At 32.4% G+C, this 25,489-nt stretch overlaps 1 protein-coding gene across 3 annotated transcripts in view; it reads left to right on the top strand.

Moving 5' to 3' along the window:
* The window catches only part of DYM (dymeclin), a 540,520-nt gene that overhangs the window by 95,062 nt on the left and 419,969 nt on the right, over positions 1 to 25,489 (top strand). For all 3 annotated transcript variants that reach the window (XM_074279349.1, XM_074279350.1, XM_074279351.1), the window contains one exon: positions 1,254 to 1,326. In XM_074279349.1, coding sequence (XP_074135450.1) covers positions 1,254 to 1,326 — 73 coding nt within the window. The remainder of the gene's footprint in view (positions 1 to 1,253; positions 1,327 to 25,489) is intronic.

The following is a 25,489-nucleotide window of genomic DNA, read 5'->3' as shown; positions in this document are numbered from 1 at the left end:
TGTTATAGTTTTGGCCTTTAACTTCCACATTTCATTTGCACTAAATCTATTTTTCATTATCATTTTTAAAAAGTGGCACTAAAGCTGTGGTTACATTGCTTAATTGACTCAGCTGTAAACTTTGTTCATGAGGAGGTGAGGTCATGATTTAAGAGTGATGCTTGGAATACAGAGTAGGGAATCCTTGCCACCATTTTAATGTTTAAAATCAGGATTTTTTCCCCTCTTGGGAGAAAAAGACTCAATCAGGCAGTCTTTGGGTTTCCAGAGTCTGTTCTTTCACCTTTGATGATAAACAAGCTCTTCTGGCTGCTTTGCTGACTAGTGGGATGTATTAAACTGGCTAAGTTATTTGGTTTGAAATCCCCTTTAGGGATTCAGTGAGTGATTTTTAAATGTTACTACTCAGATCTAGGTCACTGCATTTGGGAGGGTGAGCCAGAGGGTGACATTTATAACAAATCAACTTAGAAATAGATTATTAAGTCATGTGGCTTAAACTGGGCAGCTTTAATAAAGAGAGCCTTTTTCGTCAAAAATCTGTTTATTAACTGCTTTTCCTGTCATAGTAGGAGCAAATGCTGATTATACATTTTCTTATCTGCTAAATTATGTCCTTTGTCTTTCTTTGACTCAGCTGTTGTACAGCATAATTCTTACATTTTCTTCTCAGAAGACTACTGTCCAAGTCCTATTCATGGTGAGGCAGAATGCAATTAAAACCAAAATATACATATATGTGCCCATCCAGAAAAAAAAAAAAAAAGGAATTGTTCAAAGTTTTGGAGAATACAAGTGGTTTAATTTATGACACTAAATTCCCATACCAGGGATTGATTATCATAGGTTTTAATTAGATTCATAATTTGGGTTTCATTAAAGGGTGAACATGCTTTTGATAGCTCTTATTTTGTTTTTTGTTTTTTATAGCTTTTTATTTACAAGATATATATATATGTGCATGGGTAATTTTTTAGCATTGACCTTTACAAAACCTTCTGTTCCAACTTTCCTCCCCACCCCCTTCCCTAGATGGCAGGTAGTCTTAAACATATTAAATATGTTAAAGTATATGTTACATACAATATGTTTACATGCCCATACAGTTATTTTGCTGCACAAGAAAAATCAGACTTAGAAATAAGGTAAAATTAACCTGTAGCTCTTTGTATTTGAATGAAGAATAATCTGACTTTGAGATGAGAGATGCCTGTATTCTTGTTTTCTGATGAATCTTTGATGTATCTTACCAGAAGCTGACTCTGAAGATCTCATAGAAGAACTGCTTTGCTGCTTAATCAAGTTAATCATTGACATCCCTCTCTTGTAAGTTTTGATAATCAGGATTTGTTTATTTATTTTTTTTTTTGTATTCTCAAAATGATGAATTTGGTAGCATTTTATATTTTGTAGAACTAGATATAGAGCTTTTATTTTGTCTTTCATAGCCTATATTCACAGCGTACTCTTTTTTTTGTGTGTTGGCCCAGGAGCATTCTAATTGTGTCTATATAATATACAAACTATTGGTCAACCCAGTCACTAGATTAGAATGTTCAGTGGAGTAAAAAAAAAAAAAAAGTTAAACCAATTTTTGGACTAAATTTGGCATTTGATTTCCACTCAGATTTATTCAGTTAAGTCATCAGTTGTCTTCTTGACTTTAGTATATTTCTCTTCTTTGTAGAGAATAATTATTTGAAAATTAAAAATCAGGTACTTTGTCATAATAATTCTGATCCCAGTCTTTGTTAATCTGTTCTCTGTGTGTGTGTGGTTTTTTTTTTTTTTTTTTTTTTTAGCAATTTTTTTTGGGGGTAAGGATATGTCTTAGGGTCTTTAGTTAAATAACTTAGCAACTCATGTCTGAATATTATTGTTTGATTATAGTTCAGAAATATTTATGCTACTCTATATTCTGTTCTATCATCTTTGTGTGAGTTGAAGCTGCAAGGTTAATGTATTGCGTAGGCTTCACTGAAAACTGTTTTGAATGTATCAGAGGATAGCAGAGTTAAGAGTTATTGTGAATCATTTCTAGCCATGGAGATGCCAAGTCATTTGTTAGCTTTGGCTAGACCTCAAAACTAAAGGAAATTCATCAATTAACAAGTATGAATTTTGTAACAACCTTGTGTTATATTTATCTTTATTGCCAAATGGGAATTATTCATTAAAAAAAATTTTCAAATAATATCATCAATAGATCTTAAAACTTTCCTAGTATATTAAATATTTCTTTTCTTTTATATATATCCCATTGTGTTTAATAATTTGCTTTTTTTATAATGGATGCCCAATTAATATTGATGAACTAATTGGAATTTTAACTCATTTCCAAGAAATTTTATTTTAGGTTTTTTAGTTTATAAGTATCTATTTTTTCTTCATTTTAGAAAACTTAAACTATAACCATGAAAAAACAAAAAACAAAAACCTTTGTAACAATTATGCATAATCAAACAAAACTAATTCTCCCATTGGTCATTTCCAAAAAATATATCTCATTCTCTATCCTATGTCATTATGTCTGTGACAGGAGGTGCATGTTTCATTATGTGTACTCTGGAATTGTGAGGTGTCATTGCATTGATCAGATTGATTTTCTTTTAAAGTTATTTGTCTTTACAATGTTTTCATGACATTTTTTTCTCTTGGTTCTGTGTAATTTACTCTGTATCTATTCATACAAGCTTCCCCAGGTCCCTGAATTGATTCTTTTTTTATCATTTCGTATAGCACAATACATAAAACTGTGTAATTTGTGTAACTGTTCCCCAGTTGATGAGCACCATCTATTTTACATTTCTCTGCCAGAACAAAATGAACTGTTATAAATACTTCTGCACATATACGTCAAATTTTTTCATTTCTTTGATCTCTTTGGTTGTTTTATTAGGTCAAAGGGTATAGCTTAGTATCTTTCAAAATAATGCTCTGCTTATTTTCTCACAAGTTACTCAATATAAAGATGTTAAGTTTTTGTCAGTTTTATTAATCTAATTAGTACAAGGTGGAACCTCAGAGTTACTTTAATGTGCATTTCTTAAATTATTAGTGATTTGGATATTGATGATTTGGATCTCTTCTTTTGAAACAGCTTTTTCATATTCTTTGCCATTTATCAATTGGAGAATGGCTTTTATAGATTTGAATTAGTTCTTTATATATTCTGGAAATTAGATATTTATTAGAGAAACTTGTTACAAAGATTTTCCTCCAGTCTTCACATTTATAATTTTGGTCATTAATTGTATATACCTCTTCAACTTATTTTCCTATACATTTTCCTCTCTTTGTTTCTCACCCTTCTTCACAAAGAAGAAAAGGGTGGTAATTAAGAAGGAATGTCCTGAACATTCTCTCCTCTTCCCTCTCCTCATTCTCTCCTATTTTCCTAGTGAGCAAATTTACTTCTGCACCCAATTTTATGTGTGTACATATGCTTGCATATGTCCATGTGTATATGTGTATGTTTATATATATGTATGTATGTTTTACCCTTTTTTGACCATTCAAATGAATATGAAATTCTAGTGTTGCTTATTCTTCCACCTCTTCCTCCTCTTTGAATAGTATTCTACTTGAATACTCCAGTTATATGAGAGATTTTTTCATACCTTTTCTCTCTCACTTTCTTCCCTGTTTTATGTCTTTTCCCCTTTCTTTCCATTCTTTTTTTAAGATCATCAAAACATAGCCAAAGTACTCCTAGATTCTGTCTCATTTAAACTCCTTCCATGAATCTTGAAGATATTTTAGGGTTTTGATTTGTCACCTTTCTTATTTGAATGTTAATTACTTCACCCTTGCTTGTTGTTTAGGCATTTGATCTTGCCCAACTCTTTGTGATCCTGTAGACCATACTATCTGTGGGGTTTTCTTGACAAAGAACTAGAGTTCCATTTTCTTCTCTCTTGGGTTAATGTAAACAGAAATATTAAGTGACTTGCTGGGAATCATACAGTTGGTAAGTGTCTTGAGGCTGGATTTAAACTCAGGTCTTCTTGTCTTGAGGGTCAGCTATTGAGTCTATTGTCTATTGAGTAATTTAGCTGTCTTTTTACCCTTATTTACCTTTTTATGTTTGTTGACTCCTATATTTGGATTTGAAGTTCTCTATTTCAAATTAGGTTTATTTCCCCCTTTGTAGAGATTATATTTAATTTTTTTTGACTAACTTATTGGTTTTAAACTTCTTTCTCTTACATTTTTCTGACTATGCTTCCTTTGTTGTGATTTTTTTGTTTTGGCTCCTGATCAGTACTTTTTCTTTGACGAGGAAGATTTTGATTTTTTTGTATGGGCTTATTTTATATCTTGCAATTTTCTTAAAGTTGTTGATTGTTTCAAGTAGGTTTTTGGATGACTTTTTTTAGTATCCTCTAAGATATCGTTATCATCTGCAAAGAGTCAGTTTTATCTTCTCATTGTCTATCCCTTTAATTTCATTTTCTTTTCTTATTTGCTAAAACCAATATTTTTAGTACAATATTAAATAATAGTGGTGATAATGGATATCTTTGTTTCACCCCTGATTTTATTGGGAATGTGTCTAGCTTCTCTCCATTACAAATAATACCTGCTGTTGGTTTTAGATAGATATTGATTATTATTTAAAGGAAAACTCCATTTGTCCCTATGCTCTCTAGTGTTTTTATTGGAATGGGTGCTGTATTTGGTCAGAAGTTTTTTCTGAATCTATTGAGATGACCAAATGATTTCTGTTGGTTTTGTTATTGATATGGTAAATTATAGCAATAGTTTTTCTGGTACTGAACAACCCTGCATTCCTGGTATTTCTCTTACTTGGTTATAGTGCATTATCCTACTAATAGAAGATCTTGATTTTTTTTTTTTTTTTAATTGTGACATTCTTGGGAATTTTCCATGAGGATTTCAGGAGATGATTGGTGGATGCTTTCTATTTTTACTTTGTCCCTTATTTCTAAGAAACCTGGGCAGTTTTATTTCATTATTTCTTTTTTCAAACTTTTTAATAATAGCTTTTTATGGGGAGGCTAGGTGGTGTAGTGGATAGAGCACCAGCCTTGAATGCAGGAGGACCCTAGTTTAAATGTGGTCTCAGACACTTAACATTTCCTAGCTGTGTGACCCTGGGCAAGTCACTTAACCCCAGCCTCAAAAAACCAAAACAAAACAAAATAATAGCTTTTTATTTTCAAAATGCATGTAAAGTTAGTTTTCAGCATTCACCTCATATTCTGAATTTTTTCTCTCCCCTTCTTTCCACCCCCCTTCCCTTAGACAGCAAATAATCCAATATAGGTTAAGCATGTGCCATTCTTCTTAACATATTTCCCCATTTATCATGCTGCACAAGAAGAGTTATTATTTCTTGAAATGTGATGTGTGTTGTTTGGGGATTTGTGTTTTTTTTGGGGGGGGTCATTTTCAGGTAGTTCAGTGATTCTTAAATTTTTTTCTTTTTCACCTGTTTTGGGAATTTTATTTCTCTCATAACATTTTTTTCAGCTTTTTTAAGTCTTTTTAACTTGGTTTTAATGTGTTTTTTTATTGGTAAGTGGAATAATTTATTTCTTTTTGTCCCATTTTAATTTTCATAAACTCTTATTGCTTATCTAAACTGTTGCATCTTTTGCATTATCATAGTTGTCATAAATCTTTAGTGTATTGCTCTTATTTCTTTTCTATTTCTTTGTAGCACTAGTGTTTTTTATAAAATAACTTTTAACTCTCTTTTTAAATTCTTGCTTCATTTCTTCCAGGAATTCTGGGAGGAATTATGTCCAAGCCTTGCTTTTCTTTTAGGCCTTGTTTAAAGATATTTTGAAGATATTTTATTCTTTTGGATTTGCGTCTTGGGCATCAGTGTCTTCATAATAGCTTTTTAAGGTATTTGCTCACTCATTGTAGAAGGAGCAGCTTGTATCTCTTTTGTATTCTTTTGGGTCCTGATTTCTTGGGAATATTGAGTTCTGTGTTCTTCAGGGATTTAAGAGGTGGCTTAGTCTGTGCAAGCTTTCAGAATACTCGAGTCATTAACTGAATCAAAGATGATTGTAGCCCTTCTGGTTTGAGTTTTTGCAAGTTTCTGATCCCAGTTTTAATCTTGACAAAACAACTATAGAACTGCCTCTATTTGGAGCTCTGGTAAACTATTGCTAGCCTTAGTCACTGTCTATTACCTAAGAAGTTCTGTAGATGTAATGTAACATGATATGATATGATATATGTCATGATGTGACCCAATATGATTGATTATTTGCAGGTTTCAGACTGTGCCCATGGCAACATCTGAGATTGACTTTTCCAAGATTATAGCCATATACTTGTTCTTCATTTTTGTTCTTTATCTTTGGTCAGTACACTGAAGCTTCAGGTCCTGTGACTTCTCTCTGCCCTGTACAACCATCCCTCCAGATAACCATTGCCTTATGGCAATGACACAACAGCCTGTTGTCATTTTTTCCTACTCTCTGAACAATGTTAGGCCTATCAATGTTGGCTTCTATCCATCTTCTTGCCTTAGTGAACTTTTCCAGGTGTCACTTCAGTCTTTGTGCTTTAGACTCCATATGGGAAAGGATCTGGGCTGGCCCCATTCTCCTTGTCACTAGGCCTCTTTCTTCTAGACCTATTTTGCCTGAAAATGGCAGTAACTATATGTTTATGGAGTAGTTCTGGGAAAAAATTGGTCTCTGATGTACATTTTGTCTGGTTGTTTGCTTATGACTATTACCTATAATAGACCTGCCATAGGAAATGCCATTCATTGCCCACCTACTTTACTTCCTAATTCAGTGATAACTTCACTAAGTTTAGATAATTAATCCTCAGCATGTTGTTTTGGAAACTGCCTTCTATTTGAAATTGGACAGATCTAAGTTCATTTTTTATTTAGGATCTGTGTGGTCCTGGACAACCCACTTAATGTGCTTGGGGTATTTGTTTCCCTGTAAATGGAGGAGTTTGGGCTAGTTGGTCTCTAAAATTGCTTCTTGTTTTAAATTCAGTGAAAATTATATGTTTAAGAAATATATCTAACTTTTTATATATGTAGGAAAGAAAATAGATTTTATATTTTCACATTGTGGAAGTGTTAGTATAAGAATAACATGTAGTATGTTTTCTTGCATGTGTAAATGTCTTAAATTTTTATCTAAAGGTGATTCAGTAGTGGATAGAGGAAGACATCTTGATATCATATTTATATTCATGAAGAGATAGGGCATTTTTTAGTCTGATGATTTAATTGATTTAAGTAGTTTCTCAATGAGGAACTGGTGCTGATGAGCACTTCCTTGGCAACTTTATGATCTTAGAGAGTTGTCTGGGACATTGACACATACATGTCATTATATAGCCAGTGTTTTATCAGAGGTGATATTTCAACCTCCATTATTTTATCAAAGGTGATGTTTCAACCCAGGTCTTCCTGAGTTCTAGGGTATATCTCTCTGTACCACACAATGATGCCTATGATTGTATATTTAATTAAAAATAAATTTATAATTATGCTTAATAAGATTTATGATCTACAAATAACATGAATATGTGTTCCAAATAAATATACGTTTTAATTTCATATGCTATATATATATAATATATATGGTTCATATATATTATATATATATATATATATTTACATACACAGAAGCACACACTTAATGAATTCAGTTTTCAAAATGCTGAGTTTAAGATGTCTACAAGCCATATACAGTTTGAATTTTCCAATAAATGGCTAGGGATTCTAGAATGAGATGGAAGAGAGTTTAGGAGTTTAAATTGATTTTTTTTAAACTTAAGTATAGAATTTCACATTTATCTTTAAAATTTAATTCTATTCAATTTGGTGCATACTTTTAACTGTTCATGATTTTTTTTTTTGTATCGAAACTGCCTTTTAGTGTTTTAGTTATACCCCCAGTTTTATGTCATCTGAATTTTTCATATACCACTTTTATGGATTCTTCTTTTACTGTTAAGTCTTATGTGGATCAAATTTGTAGAACTCAATTAAAAGAAAAAAAATTAGAAGAATAATATTTAGTTGGAAAAAATGCAAAGACTTAGAATTATTTGGTAATGGGTATATCCAGAAAGAAACGTTGAAGAAATCATAGACTATAGCTGTATCAGGGGAGTTGATGAGTACAAGTTCTTTGAGCCTGACATATTGAACAGATTAAATAATTTACGAGTCTAAAGTGCTGTTTGTAACTTTCTCTTATAATTTTGTAATGTGCCAGCATGATGTTCTAAGGCCATGCTGGCTGACTGGAAAAATTTTGGAGCTCAATTACCAACTTGTGATCTTTTTTGGTGTTAGGCTTTTTCTGCGGAGCTGAAGAGTCAAATAGTGGTTTTCATGTTTTTCTTTTTCATCTAATATTCATGTATTCATATTTCTGTGGTGTTCCTTCATCTTTACCACAGAAATTTATATTCTCTAAAAATAATTTCCAATAAAAAATTTCAGTGTTGAGTGGCATTGGTTTGACATTTTATAGTTTGTTTCTGTGAAAATTGTAATCAATTAAAGGTTTAATTTCTTTCTCTCACAATATTGTGTCTGGAGTTTTCATAGTAGGCAGAATGGGGGGCAGTGTTACAAATGCTGGAATAAAATCCTGGCTCTGCTACATTAGTGCTGTGACCATTTGCAGCTCAGTTAACCTCTTTTGTTCTGTTTCATAATTTGTAAAATAAAGAGGTTGGACTTACCCTTCCCACCATATATTTGAAGTAAAAACCAAGATAGGGATTACATTAGCATTCTTAGAATCTAGTTGAGTTATAATTCTGCTCTTCTATCTGTTACCTTTGATAAGGCTGACATATATACCAAAGATGTTGACATTTGATTTTTTGTTCCCTTCTTTTCCCTGAGTTAGGTATAGTGCAGCTTCAGTATCTGGCTCTGGGAATAAACATAATGAAATTACTGTTTGATGCCCTTTTATCCTCATCTTAAAGCATGTAACTCATTTTGTACATGATTTGCTTTTAAACATCTGAAGATCTATTTCTTTGAGACATTGAGTATTCATATCCACTAAAAGTAAAAGTTAAAAATTCCTCTTGAATTAAGAAAAACATATTTTATTTTGTTTTAAACACTAAAATCATCTTTTGCAATTTTTAAAAACCAATCTTAACAGTAACATAGAAAATATAATCAGGATCTGACTGTTTTAGAGGTCAAGATCAGTCTGTTGTTGCTCAGCAGATGTTTCTAGAGATTTTATAGTATTTAAGTTAAGTGTATGGTTTGAAGGGGAGGAGGCTGCTTCTTACTTCTGTCTTCCTGGAGTTGGGATCCTGTTTCGCTTCACCCTTCCTTATCCTATGCCTTTCTGTCTGAATATGTTACTAAATTGTTTTTTAATTTTTCTTTGCAGTTGCTCTATTGTCTATATGCCTCGTCAAAAGAAAATGTTTCATGTTAGGTAGATTCATGCTTTTTTTTCTCTTGTTTTAAACAAGTCCTTCAATGTAAATAATATGGTTAACTCTGAAGAATTTCTCCTTTTTCTTCATGTTATTTCTTTCCAAATATTTTCTGCTTGTTAATTTATATATTTATACTTAATACTTAATCAGTCCATTGATCATTATTGCAAGTCATATGCTTGTTTTTAAAACTTCATTTAAAAGGATACTTTTCTTTGGCTTAAGTGATAAAAGACATTTAAAAAATAATAATAGAACATAGGTACCTTATAGGTACCTTAAGCTTATAGGTACCTTGTTTGTGAAATCATATATTAGAGTTTTAATTGTTTTTCTTTTGATTAGCGAATAGAGAAAAAAATATCTAAGAGTGGTAATACATTCTAAACCAAAAATGAATTAACTTTACATTTTTATAGGATCAATGAATTTTGTAATAATTCAGAAAATAATTGCCATAATTATCTTAAGTTGTAAGGGATCCAACTAAAATAGAATTAAGTAACTAGACTAAATTCAAGGAAGAAATCTCTTCCTGGATACTCAGTCTAAGATCTGATTTCTATTAAAGGTAAAACATTTACATAATATTTTATAGTCATTATATAATTAATGACTGGTATGGTTTAGTTTTGTTGCAGTCTGCAAACAAAGAAGCTTAGGCAGAATAATGGTTTCTTTGATGAGATTTCTAAAATATATAGAGAATTGATTCAAATTTATAAGAATATAAGTCATTCTCCAAATGATAAATGGTCATTTATTTAGTCAGCAATTTTCAGATGAAGAAATTGAAACAATTTCTAGTCATATGAAAAAATGCTCTAAATTACTATTGATCAGAAGAATGGAAATTAAGACAACTCTGAGGTACCACTACACACTTCTCAGATAGGCTAAGATGACAGGAAAAAATAATGACAAATGTTGGAGGGAATGTGGAAAACCTGGGACACTAATACATTGTTGGAGTGGTGAAATGATCTATTTTAGAAAGCAATTTGGAGCTATGCCCAAAGGGCTATCAAACTGTGTATACCATACTCTTTGATCAGCAGTGTCTCTACTAAGCCTGTGTCCCAAAGAGATTGTTAAAAAAAAAAGGAAAAGGGCCCATATGTGAAAAAATGTTTGTGGCAGCCCTTTTTGTAGTGGCAAGGAACTGGAAATCCACTGAGTGGATGCCCATCAATTGGGAACTGAGTGTGGATCATAATGTAGTATTTTCATTCTTTTTCTTGTTATTTGCTTGAATTTTGTTTTCTTTCTTATTTTTTCTCTTTCTGATCTGATTTTTCTTGTGCAACATGATAATTGTGGAAATATATATGGAAGAATTGTGCATTTTTACTTGCTGTCTAGGGGAGGGTGTGGGAAGAAGGGAAGGAGAAATAATTTGGAACACAAGATTTTAAAAGGGTAAATGTTGAAAATTATCATAGATGTTGAAAATAAAAAGCTGTTATTTAAAAAGATAAAAAGAGATGAGAGAAATTATTCTAAGGATAAAGGCTGAAATATCTAGATATATTATTTTCTTGTAAGGTGTCGTAGTGCTTTTGTGGTTAGTGCCATAAATTTAAGACATTAGTTCACAAAATCTAAGCATTCTGTAAAAATAAGTGAATGTTTTAACTTTTTTTTTGGGGGGGGACAAATTTGAAATTTTCAAGAGTTCTCTGGATTTGAATGTGAACAGCTATTCAAAGTCTCATCTACATAAACAGAAATAAAAAAAAGTTTGGTTTTTAGATGAAGTGGTAGAAACTTACATACTTTCCAAAATATTTGACTCATAAAAAAAGTACTTGTTCTCTCTTCCTCTCTCTCTCTCCGTCTCTCCCCATCTCTCCCTCACTTCTTTCCTCCTTCTCTTCTTCCCTCCCTCCCTCCTTTCTCTCTGCCTGTTTTCTCTGTCTCTTTGCTTCATCATTTCTGTATTTATTTATAAATATGTCTTAGACACAAAAATTACTGGCTTTAGTTTGTGAACTAGAGATTAGCCAGGAGAAAAAGGATCCATGACTTGTGACTTTCTCCCTGAAAAGTCTTTGGAATTATCCTTTTCATATTCTTTATTATCTCAAAAAGGGTGAAAAACATAAGTGAACTGATAATGAAAAGAAATACTCCTGTTTTAAAATAATTTTTTAAAAAGAATTTATTTAGGTGGACCTCAAGAATGTATTTTCCTTTCATTACTTATGGGACATAAAATTTCATAGTTAAGATTTCTAGAACTATTAGAATTTTTGGTGGGAAAATGATGTTTTGGGTTCCATAGAAAAATATGAAAGCTAGTTTTAATTTTTGTGAATTTGATTCATCTAAAATCTGTGAAAAAGTTCTGTGAAAGTTCAGTTCTGTGGAAAAGACAAAATCAAAAAATAAACATTGAAACCCTCATGTATAGAATATTGTACAAAATATTGTATCATCTTTCTTTGCCTTTTGTCTTCTCAAGAATATTTTAAGCTTTCTAAAGACAGAGAAAATCTCTCACCTCTATTTCTGTTATTGTTTAGTCATTTTTCAGTCATTCTGACTCTTCATGACCCCATTTGAGGTTTTCTTGGCAAAGATACTGGAGTGTTTTGCCATTCTCTAGCCCCATTTTACAGATAAGAAAATTGAGGCAAATAGTGTTAAGTGACTTGCTCAGGGTCACACAGCTAATATGTATGATGTCAGGTTTTAGCTCAAGGAAATGATTCTTCCTGGCTCTGCAGCTCTATTGTCATCTAGATACTTTCTTATTTCTTTTGTATCCCCCATAACTCCTATAGTAGTAGTAGTCTTAATAGATTTAACACCAGATCTAAGTATGGTAGATACTTAATAAATGATGAAGAAATGTATATGGTAGATATACCTGCCTCTCTTCCCAAATAAAGGTTTTTATACTTAGAGGCCCAATCAAGTTGAGTGGTAGTCAACTCCACTGTACATTGCTCTTCTATGAGGACCTGCAATCATTGCTTTTTGATTATTGTTGACTCTCCTTTAGTCTCTTCCTCTCCCAATCTATCCTACATATGATTGACAATAGTATACTGAAAGTCTACAGACCTTCATTTTCCTGACTTCTCTATTATATGCCTGTGAAATCTGAACAGTCTATCGTCACCATGCCAGAAAACGAGTTGCGTCCACTTGAATTTTCTTAGGAAGATTTTGAAGATTAACTGGCATGATGAGGTATTAGACATTGAGGCTTTCTCATGAACTGAACTGCCAGCATTCAAACTCTGCTGCAGAGAGCATCACTCTGATGGACTGGTCACATAGCATGAATACCAAACCCATGTTTACCTAAAGGACTATTTTACTGAGAATTTACCCAAATCAGATACTCACATAGTGGTCAGAAGAAGCCATACTCTTAGGTGTCTCTACAGAACTTTAGTATTGATTGTGAGACATTAGAGATGCTGACACAGGTCCACCCAGAATGATGGCCTTCTTCAAAGAAGGTATGCTTCTTGAGAAGCACAGGTCTAGAAAAGTCTCCATTCCAGATATTCTAATGAAGTACTTGTGCCCAATCTGTAGTGAAATCTGTAGTCTCTATTATACTGATCAGGCACAACCAAGCATGCTGTACATTTGGATATCCATCATTGATCTTCAAAAAGAAAAGATGAGCAATACTGGAAATAGAGCTCTGATCATATTAGAATGCAATTCAAAGTCATTGTCAGAATTTTGATGATTTTCTGTGACCTGAGTCTTCCTCCTCCTCCTACCTTCTTCTTTCTTCTTCTTTTGCATTCCTTTAGCCAAATAAGATACTTATTGTCCTTCTAGGGACTTTGCATGTTTATAAAGTGTATTTTAATAAAATCAGCTGCTTCAGTTTCTTTAGCTATAAAATGAGGATCATAAGAATTACTTCCTGAGGTTATTGAAAGGATCAAATGAAATGATTGAATGAAATATTATAAATTACTTAGTATAATGCCTGACACATAGTAGTTACTTAAATGTTTGTTTCTTTCCCTTTCCTACCTATATCTATGCGTTTTGCTTTTTTGTTTTCTCACACATAGACCCTTTCTTCTTCTTGCTTCCTAATGAAGTCTCACCTTAGCTAAAATGTTTTCTTTTTTTTTTTTAATTTAATTTTTATTTTATTTTATAATTATAACTTTTTTTTTGACAGTACATATGCATGGGTAATTTTTTACAACATTATCCCTTGCACTTACTTCTATTCAGATTTTTTCCCTTCCTCCCCCAACCCCCTCCCCCAGATGGCAGGGAGTCTTATACATGTTAAATATATTACAATATATTCTAGATACAATATATGTGTGTAGAACCGAATTTCTTGTTGCACAGGAAGAATTGGATTCAGAAGGTAAAAATAACAGTTTACACTCATTTCCCAGTGTTCCTTTTCTGGATGTAGCTGATTCTGTCCATCATTGATCAATTGAAATTGAATTAGCTCTTCTCTATGTTGAAGATATCCACTTCCATCAGAATACATCCTCATACAGTATCATTGTTGAAGTGTATAATGATCTTCTGGTTCTGCTCATTTCACTTAGCATCAGTTGATGTAAGTCTCTCCAAGCCTCTCTGTATTCCTCCTGTTGGTCATTTCTTACAGAACAATAATATTCCATAACATTCATATACCATAATTTACCCAACCATTCTCCAATTGATGGACATCCATTCATCTTCCAGCTTCTAGCCACTATGAAAAGGGCTGCCACAAACATTTTGGCACATACAGGTCCCTTTCCCTTCTTTAGTATTTCCTTGGGATATAAGCCCAGTAGTAGTATGGCTGGGTCAAAGGGTATGCACATTTTGATAACTTTTGGGGCATAATTCCAGATTGCTCTCCAGAATGGTTGAATTCTTTCACAACTCCACCAACAATGCATCAGTGTCCCAGTTTTCCCACAGCCCCTCCAACATTCATCGTTATTTGTTCCTGTCATCTTAGCCAATCTGACAGGTGTGTAATGATATCTCAGAGTTGTCTTAATTTGCATTTCTCTGATCAATAGTGATTTGGAACACTCTTTCATATGAGTGGAAATAGTTTTAATTTCATCATCTGAAAATTGTCTGTTCATATCCTTTGACCATTTATCAATTGGAGAATGGCTTGATTTCTTATAAATTAAAGTCAATTCTCTGTATATTTTGGAGATGAGGCCTTTATTAGAACCTTTAACTGTAAAAATGTTTTCCCAATTTGTTACTTCCCTTCTAATCTTGTTTGCATTAGTTTTGTTTGTGCAGAAACTTTTTAATTTGGTGTAATCAAAATGTTCTATTTTGTGATCAATAATGGTCTCTAATTCTCCCTTGGACACAAACTCCTTCCTCCTCCACAAGTCTGAGAGGTAAACTATCCTCTGTTCCTCCAATTTATTTATGATTTCATTCTTTATGCCTAAATCTTGGACCCATTTTGATCTAATCTTAGTATGTGGTGTTAAATGTGGGTCCATGCCTAGTTTCTGCCATACTAATTTCCAGTTTTCCCAGCAGTTTTTGTCAAATAATGAATTCTTATCCCAAAATTTGGGATCTTTGGGTTTGTCAAACACTAGATTGCTATTTTTATTCACTATCTTGCCCTGTGAACCTAACCTATGCCACTGATCAACTAGTCTATTTCTTAGCCAATACCAAATGATTTTGTGACTGTTGCTTTATAATACAGTTCTAGATCAGGTACAGCTAGACCACCTTCACTTAATTTTTTTTTTTCATTACTTCCCTTGAAATTCTCAACCTTTTGTTGTTCCATATGAATTCTGTTGTTATTTTTTCTAGGTTATTAAAATAGTTTCTTGGAAGTCTGATTGGTATAGCACTAAATAAATAGATAATTTTAGGGAGTATTGTCATCTTTATATTCGCTCGGCCTATCCAAGAGCACTGAATGTCTTTCCAATTATTTAAATCTGACTTTATTTTTGTGGCAATTGCTTTGTAATTTTGCTCATATAATTCCTGACTTTCCAAATTGTGGTATATGAAGGTTATGGAATATTATTGCTCTGTAAGAAATGACCAGCAGGAGGAATACAGAGAGGCCTGGAGAGACTTAAATCAACTGATGTTGAGTGAAATGAGCAGAACCAGAAGATCACTGTACACTTCAACAACAATACTGTATGAGGATGTATTCTGATGGAAGTGGAAATCTTCAACATAAAGAAGATCCAACTCACTTCCAGTTGATCAATGATGGACAGAGGTAGCTACACCCAGAGAAGAAACACTGGGAAGTGAATGTAAATTGTTAGCACTAATATCTGTCTGCCCAGGTTGCATGTACCTTCGGATTCTAATGTTTATTGTGCAACAAGAAAATGATATTCACACACATGTATTGTACCTAGACTATATTGTAACACATGTAAAATGTATGGGATTGCCTATCATCGGGGGGAGGGAATAGAGGGAGGGGGAGTAATTTGGAAAAATGAATACAAGGGATAATATTATAAAAAAATATATATATAATAAAAAAAAATTAAAAAAAAATAATTCCTGACTTTCCTTTGGTGGATATATTCCCAAATATTTTATATTATCGATCATTATTTTGAATGGAATTTCTCTTTGTATCTCTTGCTAAAATGTTTTCTTCATGGAGATTTCCTTGACCCCTACAACTTTTACCAGAAATAATAATTTTCTCTTCTTTATTTCCATAGGGCTTTGTACATCCTTTTATGTTATTTGTCTCCTGGGCACATTGTATCTTAATTATTTGTATAAATCGTCTCTTCACTCTTAGAGTATAAATTTATTATTATTATTAGGCAGCATTGGGTTTTATTCATCTTTGTTATTCACTATAATACCTAAACATAAGCACCATGTATGAAGTAAGAGTTTACTTTCCTCTCATCATTATAAAGGTTGGAGAGGAGGGAAAAGTTTTCTTTGTTGACAGACATAGTTGCTTGGCTGGCTGCTTTTCTTTAGTATGATTAAGAGTTCAGTGAGGCCGTGATAATGTCAGGAAATGGTGGTTTAAAAAAAAGGCATCAATTTTTTAAAAAAAGTAAAGCAGTTCACTAAAAAACTCTTCTATAAAATGGATATTCTTGCTCAGCTGGTTAGAAATTGTTGTTGCTCAATCCTTTTTTCAGCCATTCTAATTCTTTGTGACCCCCTTTGTAGGGTTTTCTTGACAAAGATCCTGGAATGATTTGCCATTTCCTTTTCCAGCTTATTTCCAGGCAAACAGAGTGAAGTGACCTGCCCAGGATCACACACCTAGTAAATATCTGAGCCCAAATCTGAACTCAGTAAGATAATTCTTCTTGACTCCAAGCCTGGAATTCTATCCATTTCCCCACCTAATGCTAATTAGAAGTAGTTATTTTAAAATAATATGAGACGATAAAAAAATAAGAACATGAAAATAGTTTAGACTGACATAAGGAATAAGAAAATTATCAGGGAGACTTCCTAAAAGAATTAAAATTTAAACACATCTTCTTTAAATTTATTTTTTTTTTCAATTAGCAAAAATCTGACTTATTTTTCTGCCTCACTTCTAGTTGAAAACAAAAGAAAACAAAGTCCCTATTATCTGTGCATAATCAAGCAAAATAAATTTTTACCCACATTCAAATATGTGTGTACACACACATAAGCACACACACATACTCTCATTCTTCATTGATTGCCCTATGCATCTTTTATTAGGACATGTGTAGCAAATTTCATCTTTAGTCCTCTGGAATTATGGTTAATCATTATGCTGATCAAAGTTCCTAAGTCTTTCAGAGTTATTTACCATATTGTCATTATATAAATTATTTTCCTAATTCTGTTTATTTCGCTTTGCATCAGCTCATAAAAAAATCTTCCCATATTTCTCTGAAACATTCCCCTATCATCTTTTCTTATAGCACAATAATGTTCCATCCCATTTCTTTCCCATAACTTGTTTAGCAACTTCTCAATTGATAGATACCCTCTTCAGATTTTCATTTGTTGCCATTTCAAAAAGATCTCTTTTTATTTTTGTCTACACTCATTTAGTGTTTCTTTTGTATAAGATGAGCCTCTTCTTTAATATCTCTTTCATCTCAGTTTCCTATCCCATTTATTCCTTTTCACTCTGTTTCCATGTTTTTCTGACCTAGCTGTATGTGTGTATGTATTCTTTGCTGCTTTAATGAGTTCAGGTAAGATTGAGATTTTTTGTCATCCTCTCATTAACCCTTGAATTCTACTCCTGTGTGGAGTTTTCTTCCTCAGTTTTCCCTGTATCTATTATCCCAAACTGGGAGTGAATTATTATATGGTACTACTAATATACTACGGTACATACTAATAGAGTAGGGTACTCTAAATTATATATTTAGTTCTCTCTGTGCTGCATCTGTGACATCATCTTTTTCTGACACATAGCCATTTCCTTTGCTAAAATACTCTTATCTTCCTAACTGGATCCCCATCATTGTCCATCGCTCTATGTCAGTCTCAATTGGAAAAGTTACTTTCATTGGTTCTTTCCCCTTGGATTTCTTGATTAGGAATCAGTTTGGTGTATTTTTGAGATTGTTTGAAAGAGTTCTTTGGCAGAGAGGAATTCATTGTTTTCCTTTCTACTACTCTGCCATCTAGACTCCTCCTTGAACTAGACTTTGAAAGAGATTATGTATATTGCTTGAATGATCGTTTTATCATCATGACAGAACTCAAAGATAATTACTATCATTATTATTTAAAAGTTATTTTATATTTGCATGTTGGCAATTTAATGTCTTATTCAGATCTTTAAGTTGTTATCTTGATATAGAGTATCATTTAGATTTAGTATATAAATTACTAGTAATGATTTTCCTTTTATGAATAGAATGATTTAACACAAAATATATGTTCTCTTACAGTTTGCTCTCATTGCCAATTAAATGAGATATCTATACTATTATAGAAATACATTTTGGGCATTTGTTAAATAGTGTAAATTTATTTTGGGAAGTTGACAGTGGGAGATGAGCTTGAAGAGGGTTGCCTTTTTATTTCTTCAGATATTAGCCCCTTTCTGTTTATCCTCTTATGTTACATTTATATTTAAGTTATAGACTGATCAGCATTGCTCCATATATCATTGTAATGAATGACCCACATAAAAAGTAGCAATGTTTTATGTAGCAACAGTAACCAAGACAAATCCTATTACATGAAGGAGTTCCAAGAATCTAAATCCCAGGAACTTTTTTTTCAACAGCTGGTTAAAGCTGAGTATATGTAATAGAAGACATCTGGCTGGCTAAGAATTTTTAGTTCATTAAAAAAGTATAAACACATTAAAATACTGAGTTATTTATTGTAACATTATCAACTAATTCCTTGTTAGTATCTAACCTTGGTGTGCTCCTGGGATCTACAGAGTCTAGCCTGATGCCTAATTGTGTTGTAGAAGTGATGAGAGGATCTTGAAAACTATATCAATACAGAGCACAAACCCTTGTAGATTCTACCATGCTGAAAATACATATATTATATAATTCTGTTAACAGATAGTCTGCTATTCAAAGGATCAGGTTAGTTAAGTAGTGAGACCATCCTCACCAATAGGCAGGAAAGAAAACAGCATAGTAATCATGAAGATTATCTTGAACTAGTTAAAAAATAGGAAAATTCATCAGTGGAACATATTACATACATAATACCCAGATACAAACATAGTAGCATAGTCTTTCATAAGCCCAGGTAAGAAATATCTTATTCTAACAAATAAGGTAAGGATCTGAGTGTTCACAATTCTGCAGAAGTTAGGTTGAGACCAACATTTCACATCATACAACACAATAAATGCCAAATGGATTAAAGATCATGGTATAAAAATCAGTATCACAAACAAATAAGAATAGCAGAGGAGATGCTTTTCATAACTCAGAAGAAGACTCCCTTCTCTTCTCTAAAGAGGCTTTTTATTTCCCTGCCTTGTTTTACAAGTATCTGCTAATGCCCCACTTTCTACAAGAAACCATTTCCCATCCTTCTTAATCTTAGTGAGACTATATCCAATATATTCAATATCTTGTTTTTACATAGTTGTTTTACATAAGTGACTTTCTCCATTAGATTATGGGCTCCTTGAGTGCAAGGATTCTTTATTGCCTTTCTTTGTACTCCAGTGTTTAACACAGTTCCTGGTACATAGTAGCTATTTAATAAACATTAGTTGGGTAACGACTAATCAAGATGATTACAGAAATTAAAATGTATAATTTTGATTACAGAACATTGAAACATTTTTCTATAAGCAAAATTAATGCAATTAAAATTAAAAAGGAAACATAATAAGGAAAAATATTTGCAATAAGTTCTGATAAGCACCTCATATCTAGGATGAATTTGGAATTGCTTCAAATATTTTAAAATAAGAGCCATTTGTCAATAGATAAATGAGGAAAGGGTACAAATAGGAGGTTTTCAAAAGAAAACCAAGCTATCAATAACCATAAGGAAAAAGTTCAAATACCAAATAACAAGAAAAGTATTAATTATTAAAATAACTCTGGAATTCTGCCTTATACTTATTAGTTTGACAAAGATGATAACCATGTAGAAATTAAATTATTAGAGGAACTCTGACAACCATTAATGCCATGTTGATTAAGCTGTGGAATATCTAACCATCTGGTAAAGCAGTTTTGGAACTGTATCTAAAAAGTCACTGAACTGTGTATATTACCTTTAACCTAGCAATGCCATTATTAGATCTATAGCCCCAAAGCAAATCAAAAACGGATAACTTTTTTCTCTAATCATTTTTTATTTTTCCAAATATATGTAAAATAGTTTTCAACATTCATTTTTGTAAGATTTTATGTTTCATAAAATCCTTTCCTCTCTTACTTCCTCCATCCCCAGGACTGCAGTCTGATATTCATGTTCAATTCTTTTAAACATAATTCTAATATTTGTTATGTTGTGCAAGAAAAATCATACCAAAAGGAAAAAACCCAAAAGGGAAGAAAAAGCAAACAAACAAAAAAAGATGAAAATACTCTATTTTGATCCACACTCGATCTCCATAGCTCTCCCTTTGGATACAGACATAGCTTATTTAGCCATTCCCCAACTGATGGGCATCCACTCAATTTCCACTTCCTTGACACTACAGAAAGAGTTGCTTCAAACATTATTGCACATGTGAAGCAAAGGATAATATTTAAATTTTTATTGTACTTCTTATGATAGGTATATGATGTTGGTCCCCTTATTATCCCAATTTTATCAGTGAGACTCAGGTTAAACCACTTGTCCCAATCTAGTACTTGATCCCCAAAGCCATGCCAGCTTTCCATGCTTCTTTACAAATGTAGCTCAAGGACTGCTTTCTTTCTTGTATTTGGCATTTACACTAGTGGTGGTAGCAGCAGGTATGAAGCCAGAGATGCCTTCAAGCTTAGTAAGTCATATATATCTCAGCCTATTTCAATCATTGTGTTCCTGTATTTTGCTGGAAGACTAGGAATCTGCCAACTGCACTTCACATTTTATCTTAGAGCATTTGGTTTCATCTTTTTAGTATCAGAATTCTTTCAGTCATGTTGTATGACTATCATGTACTGTGATTCATTCTGAAGAATTAGAATTGGGATTTATGCAAAGGGATATAGAGAAATGCATGAAAAGCCTGAGAAGGATTACAAATCATTATATTATTTTAGATGACAGACTTTGTATCAGAGATTCTTGATGCAAAAATTTTTTCCCCAATTGATAACTTTCTTTTTATTCTAACTGCATTGACTAAAAATAAGTTTTGATGATTCCTTTAGTTTTCCCAGTGTCATCATGGATATTTTCTCCTCCTTCTGAATGGAATGTTACTTTTTAAAAAACAAAAGCAATGAAGCAAAAATAACTGACACAAGTATCACATCTGAAAATGGAAGCAGTATTCTGTTTTTGTTAATTTCCTGTCTCTCTGCCAAGAAGGGAGGGAGGGGCAGTTAGGTGGGGCACCAGTCCTGAAGTCAGGAAGACCCAGTTCAAATCTGGTCTCAGACACTTAACACTTCCCAGCTGTGAGACTCTGACTAAGTCACTTAATCCTAATTGCCTCAGCCAAAAAAAAAAAAAGAAGAGGAAGAGAGAGAGAGAGATAGGCTTTATTATCTGTTTTCTTGGAATATTATTGGATTTTCTATTACTTAGAGTTAGGTGTCCTTTTAGGATCTTTTCATTGGCTTGCAATGTAATGTGTCTACACTTGTTGCCTTCTATTTTTTTCTCCTCACATATACTTCTTAATGTGTTTTAAAATTGCTTTTCTTTTGTACTACTGAACAGAAATTGCCTTCTCCAAGGCCATCATTGTTCTCTTTATTACTGAATCTCAGAATTTGTACCTTTTGACCTCTGTGCTTGTTTAATATTGTTGATCCTACTTCCTGAGTCCTCTTTTCTCCCCGAGTTTTTACAACACTGCTCTGTCATAGTTCTCTTCTTTTTTGTTGGTCAGATTGCTCCTTCTTGTTCTCCTTTGCCTGGGTGCCAGGAGAGATAGAGTAGTATCCTGGGTGAGTCTGGGCAAGATTCAATCTCAGTTTCCTCAATTGTAAAATGATAATGCTATTGTCATTCAGCAGTTATCTCCAGGGCTTGTGGTAAAAATCAAATGAGGTATTTGTAAAGTGCTTAGCATAGTGCCTGGGACATGGTGAGTGCCATATAAGTGTAGTGGTAGTGGTGATGGTGATGGTGGTGATGATGATGTCTATTATCCAGGGTCTACTTCCTAAATATGAATATACCTCAGGTTTATGCCCTAACATTTCTTTCTTTTCTCTCTACGATTTCTTTTAATCAGTAACCCTGGATTGAGCTTTCATGTTTTTTTAAATGATATTTTATTTTTTTCCAATTATGTGTAAGACAGTTTTTAACATTAACTTTTTAAAATTTTGAATTCCAAATTTTCTTCCTTCCTCTCTCTTTTATCCCCCCCCATCCCAGGAGAGCGAGCAATTTGATATATCTGTACAATCATACAAAATATTTCTACATTTCAACTATTATCTTTATGTAGTTGAGTTCAAAATCAGCATCTTCAGTTTTTATCTTTCTCTAGAGGTATCTAGGTGGCTCAGTGGATAAAACACTGGGTTTTTTAGTCAGGCATGCTTGAATTAAATCTTGGACACTTAATAGCTGTAAGTGTTCTAATCAAATCACTTAACTTCTGCTTGCCTCACTTTCCTGTAATTTTGCTGTAAAATGAGGATCATAATAGCACCAACCTTATATCATTTCTGTGAAGATCAAATGCCATTATATTTTAAAAGTATTTAGCAGTGCCTTGCACTTATAAATGCTTATTTTCTTCTTTGGAAGCTCTAGTCTTACATCTTCCCTAAGCATAGTAAGCTCATAATATTCAAAATAGATCTCATTATCTTCTTTCCTCTTAAGCTTGGTGTACCTCCTACATTTTCTATTTCCTAGTGCTTGGTCTGAAGCCAGGAAGACTCTTCATTAATTCACATCTTACTTTAAACACTTAAAAGCAATAAATATCCTAATCAAAGGACTTAACCCTGTTTATCCAATTTACTCATCTGTAAAATGAAGTGAAGGACGTGGCAAACCACTCTGGTGTCTTTACCAAGAAAACCCCAACTAAATCACAGAGTTTGACATGACTGAAAAATAATTGAACAAAACTTAACTGCTCATTAAGTTATATGATATAAATATGATATGATTTATATATATAAACTCAAAATATTGAGTTTATTCAGTTATTCCTCTATTGATAGATATCCATTTTTTTTAATGTTACAAAGAATTCTGAATTAATTTTGTTCAGGTTTGATTTCATATATAATCACTTAACTAGCTTTTTTTGTAATCGGTTCTATTCTTTTTCAGATTTTGAATTCTTCACCAATCTTCATTGTAAAAAGTACTTCTTTTAAATCTCATAATTTGTTATGATATGACTTTTTATGTTTAGACTGCTTAGCTATTTTGAGATAATTTTGGCATGTAGGCAATATCTTATGCTTATCTAAACCTTCTTTTTTTCAACAAAGTATTTTCCCATTTCCCCAATAGTTATTATTAAGCTGTCCTTCCATTTTTTTTTTTTGCTATAAATAATATCATATTTTATTTTTAGATATTAAAAACCAAAGCAAGGGCTTTCATGGACATGCTTATTTTAATTTTTTTGAGTGTTTAACTGAGATGGATATAGGGAACAGAGTCAGTTTAACTAATTTTATAGACATTTCTCAGTAACACATTACATGCATGGCATCATGATAAACACTGAGAACAAAATAACAAAAATGTAATAGTTCCTGTCCGTAAAGGAGGCTATGTTTAGCATTTTTTTCCCACTGTTTATTTTATGTTTCAAGTTTATGTTTATATAAAAAGAATTTAGTATGGGCCTTTCTTTTGTATTATTGAAAGCAATTTTTAGAATATAAGTATTAATTATGCCCTTCATGTGTGATGTAATTATCTGTAAACTCATCTGGACCAGTATGTTATTTTCTTTCTTTGGTAGTTCTGATATATAATAATTTGCATTTCTAATTTTTAAAGTTTCTTTAATTTTATTTAAATTATTGGTTTTGCTAATGTAATTGTATAGGTGTTTCCTGTAATTCTCTTTCTGTGTTGTGACTTTATCTTATTCATTTTTGATTTACGCAACTTTATTTTCTTCTCTTTTTTTATGATTAACATTAACTAGGAATTTATTGATTTTAATAAGTTTTGAAAAGCTTTTGTTTTTCACTTTTTATCTGTCTTTCCTCTGAGTTCACAAGTTTCTTCTTTAATGTTTATTTTAGATTAGTGTCAGCATCAGAAGTTTCCATTTTGTTTCCTAGGTGATTGCTAAATCATTGAAGCCATTGAATTTTGGGGATTGGGTTGTCAGGATGATAGTAATTCATTATAAGGAGATTTTTCAGTTACCAATATGAAAGATGGATTGGAGAGAGTTAGACCAGAGGCACGAAAATTTGTAATTTTAATTCCTTTTATAGTATTTCATGGTTCATAACAAGATAGCATTACTAGGATAAAATTGACATTAAAGGTATGAAATTTTGTGGCATTGAGAAGCTTTGGATCATTGAAATCATTGCACAGATTTCCAAGTGGAATCCAGGACAATTTCATCCTCCTCCCCCCCTTCCCGCCTCCCCTTTTGGGGGACCATTTCATTGTTTGGCTGTATTCCATGTTCTAGTCTTAACATTATATTATGTCATGTCATTTTTCAAGTGTGTAGGATTAAATATAGCACTTTTGTGGAAATTTCTTAGAAAACTTTTTGTTAAGATCAATATAGTTATTGCCTCTTCATGAATTTGGAGAAATTTTAACTTCTATATAGAATTTTTTTCTATTCAGAATAGTTTTCAGAATACTAAATGGTCACTTTAAGTATAAGTCCTCCTCTTTTCTTTCTTTTTTTTCCCTTGACATATTATAATGTATTAATTTTGTCACAATTCATTTTTTCCTTCTAGAATTCATCTTAAAATATCCCATATTACTAATGTAAATTCCCTAATAGGAAATGTTTGGCTGATCTGAGGGTTTCTCTAGGTTGGATAATGGTGGAGGTAAGACTGGAGAGTTTATGGATGCAAGGATTCAGGCTTCCTTTCTCAGATCGTCTCAGAGACAGCATAGGTCATTTTGCCTATGTCTCAAGGGAATTTTCATCTTATATTCCTTCATAAACTTTACTGATTGTAGTTGGGCCATTGGCACTTTCCTCTTTTCTTAGATCTCATTTACTTATCTTCTTTTTTCCCCAATACAGATTTGCATCTTTTTTTCCCCCTTCACCTTCTGCTATACATCTATTCCACAAGAATTCATTTTGTGGGCTTTGTTTACAAGGGCAAAGAGAAAATGCAAATTCATAAATCACTGGTAGAGTAATTAGAAATTGTATAGAAAGTTGATCTACCTCAATCTAAATTAGGGTGACCCTATGCTTCTTTAAGCTTTCTTATGCTAATATTTCTCTAGGCCCAGCCTGACCATCTTCATTTTTTCT

Source organism: Sminthopsis crassicaudata, chromosome 1 (assembly GCF_048593235.1).
Source record: "Sminthopsis crassicaudata isolate SCR6 chromosome 1, ASM4859323v1, whole genome shotgun sequence".
NCBI classification, from domain to species: domain Eukaryota; kingdom Metazoa; phylum Chordata; class Mammalia; order Dasyuromorphia; family Dasyuridae; genus Sminthopsis; species Sminthopsis crassicaudata.
The sequence above is the reverse complement of the archived record's forward strand: the minus strand, read 5'-3'. Positions and strand labels throughout refer to the sequence as shown.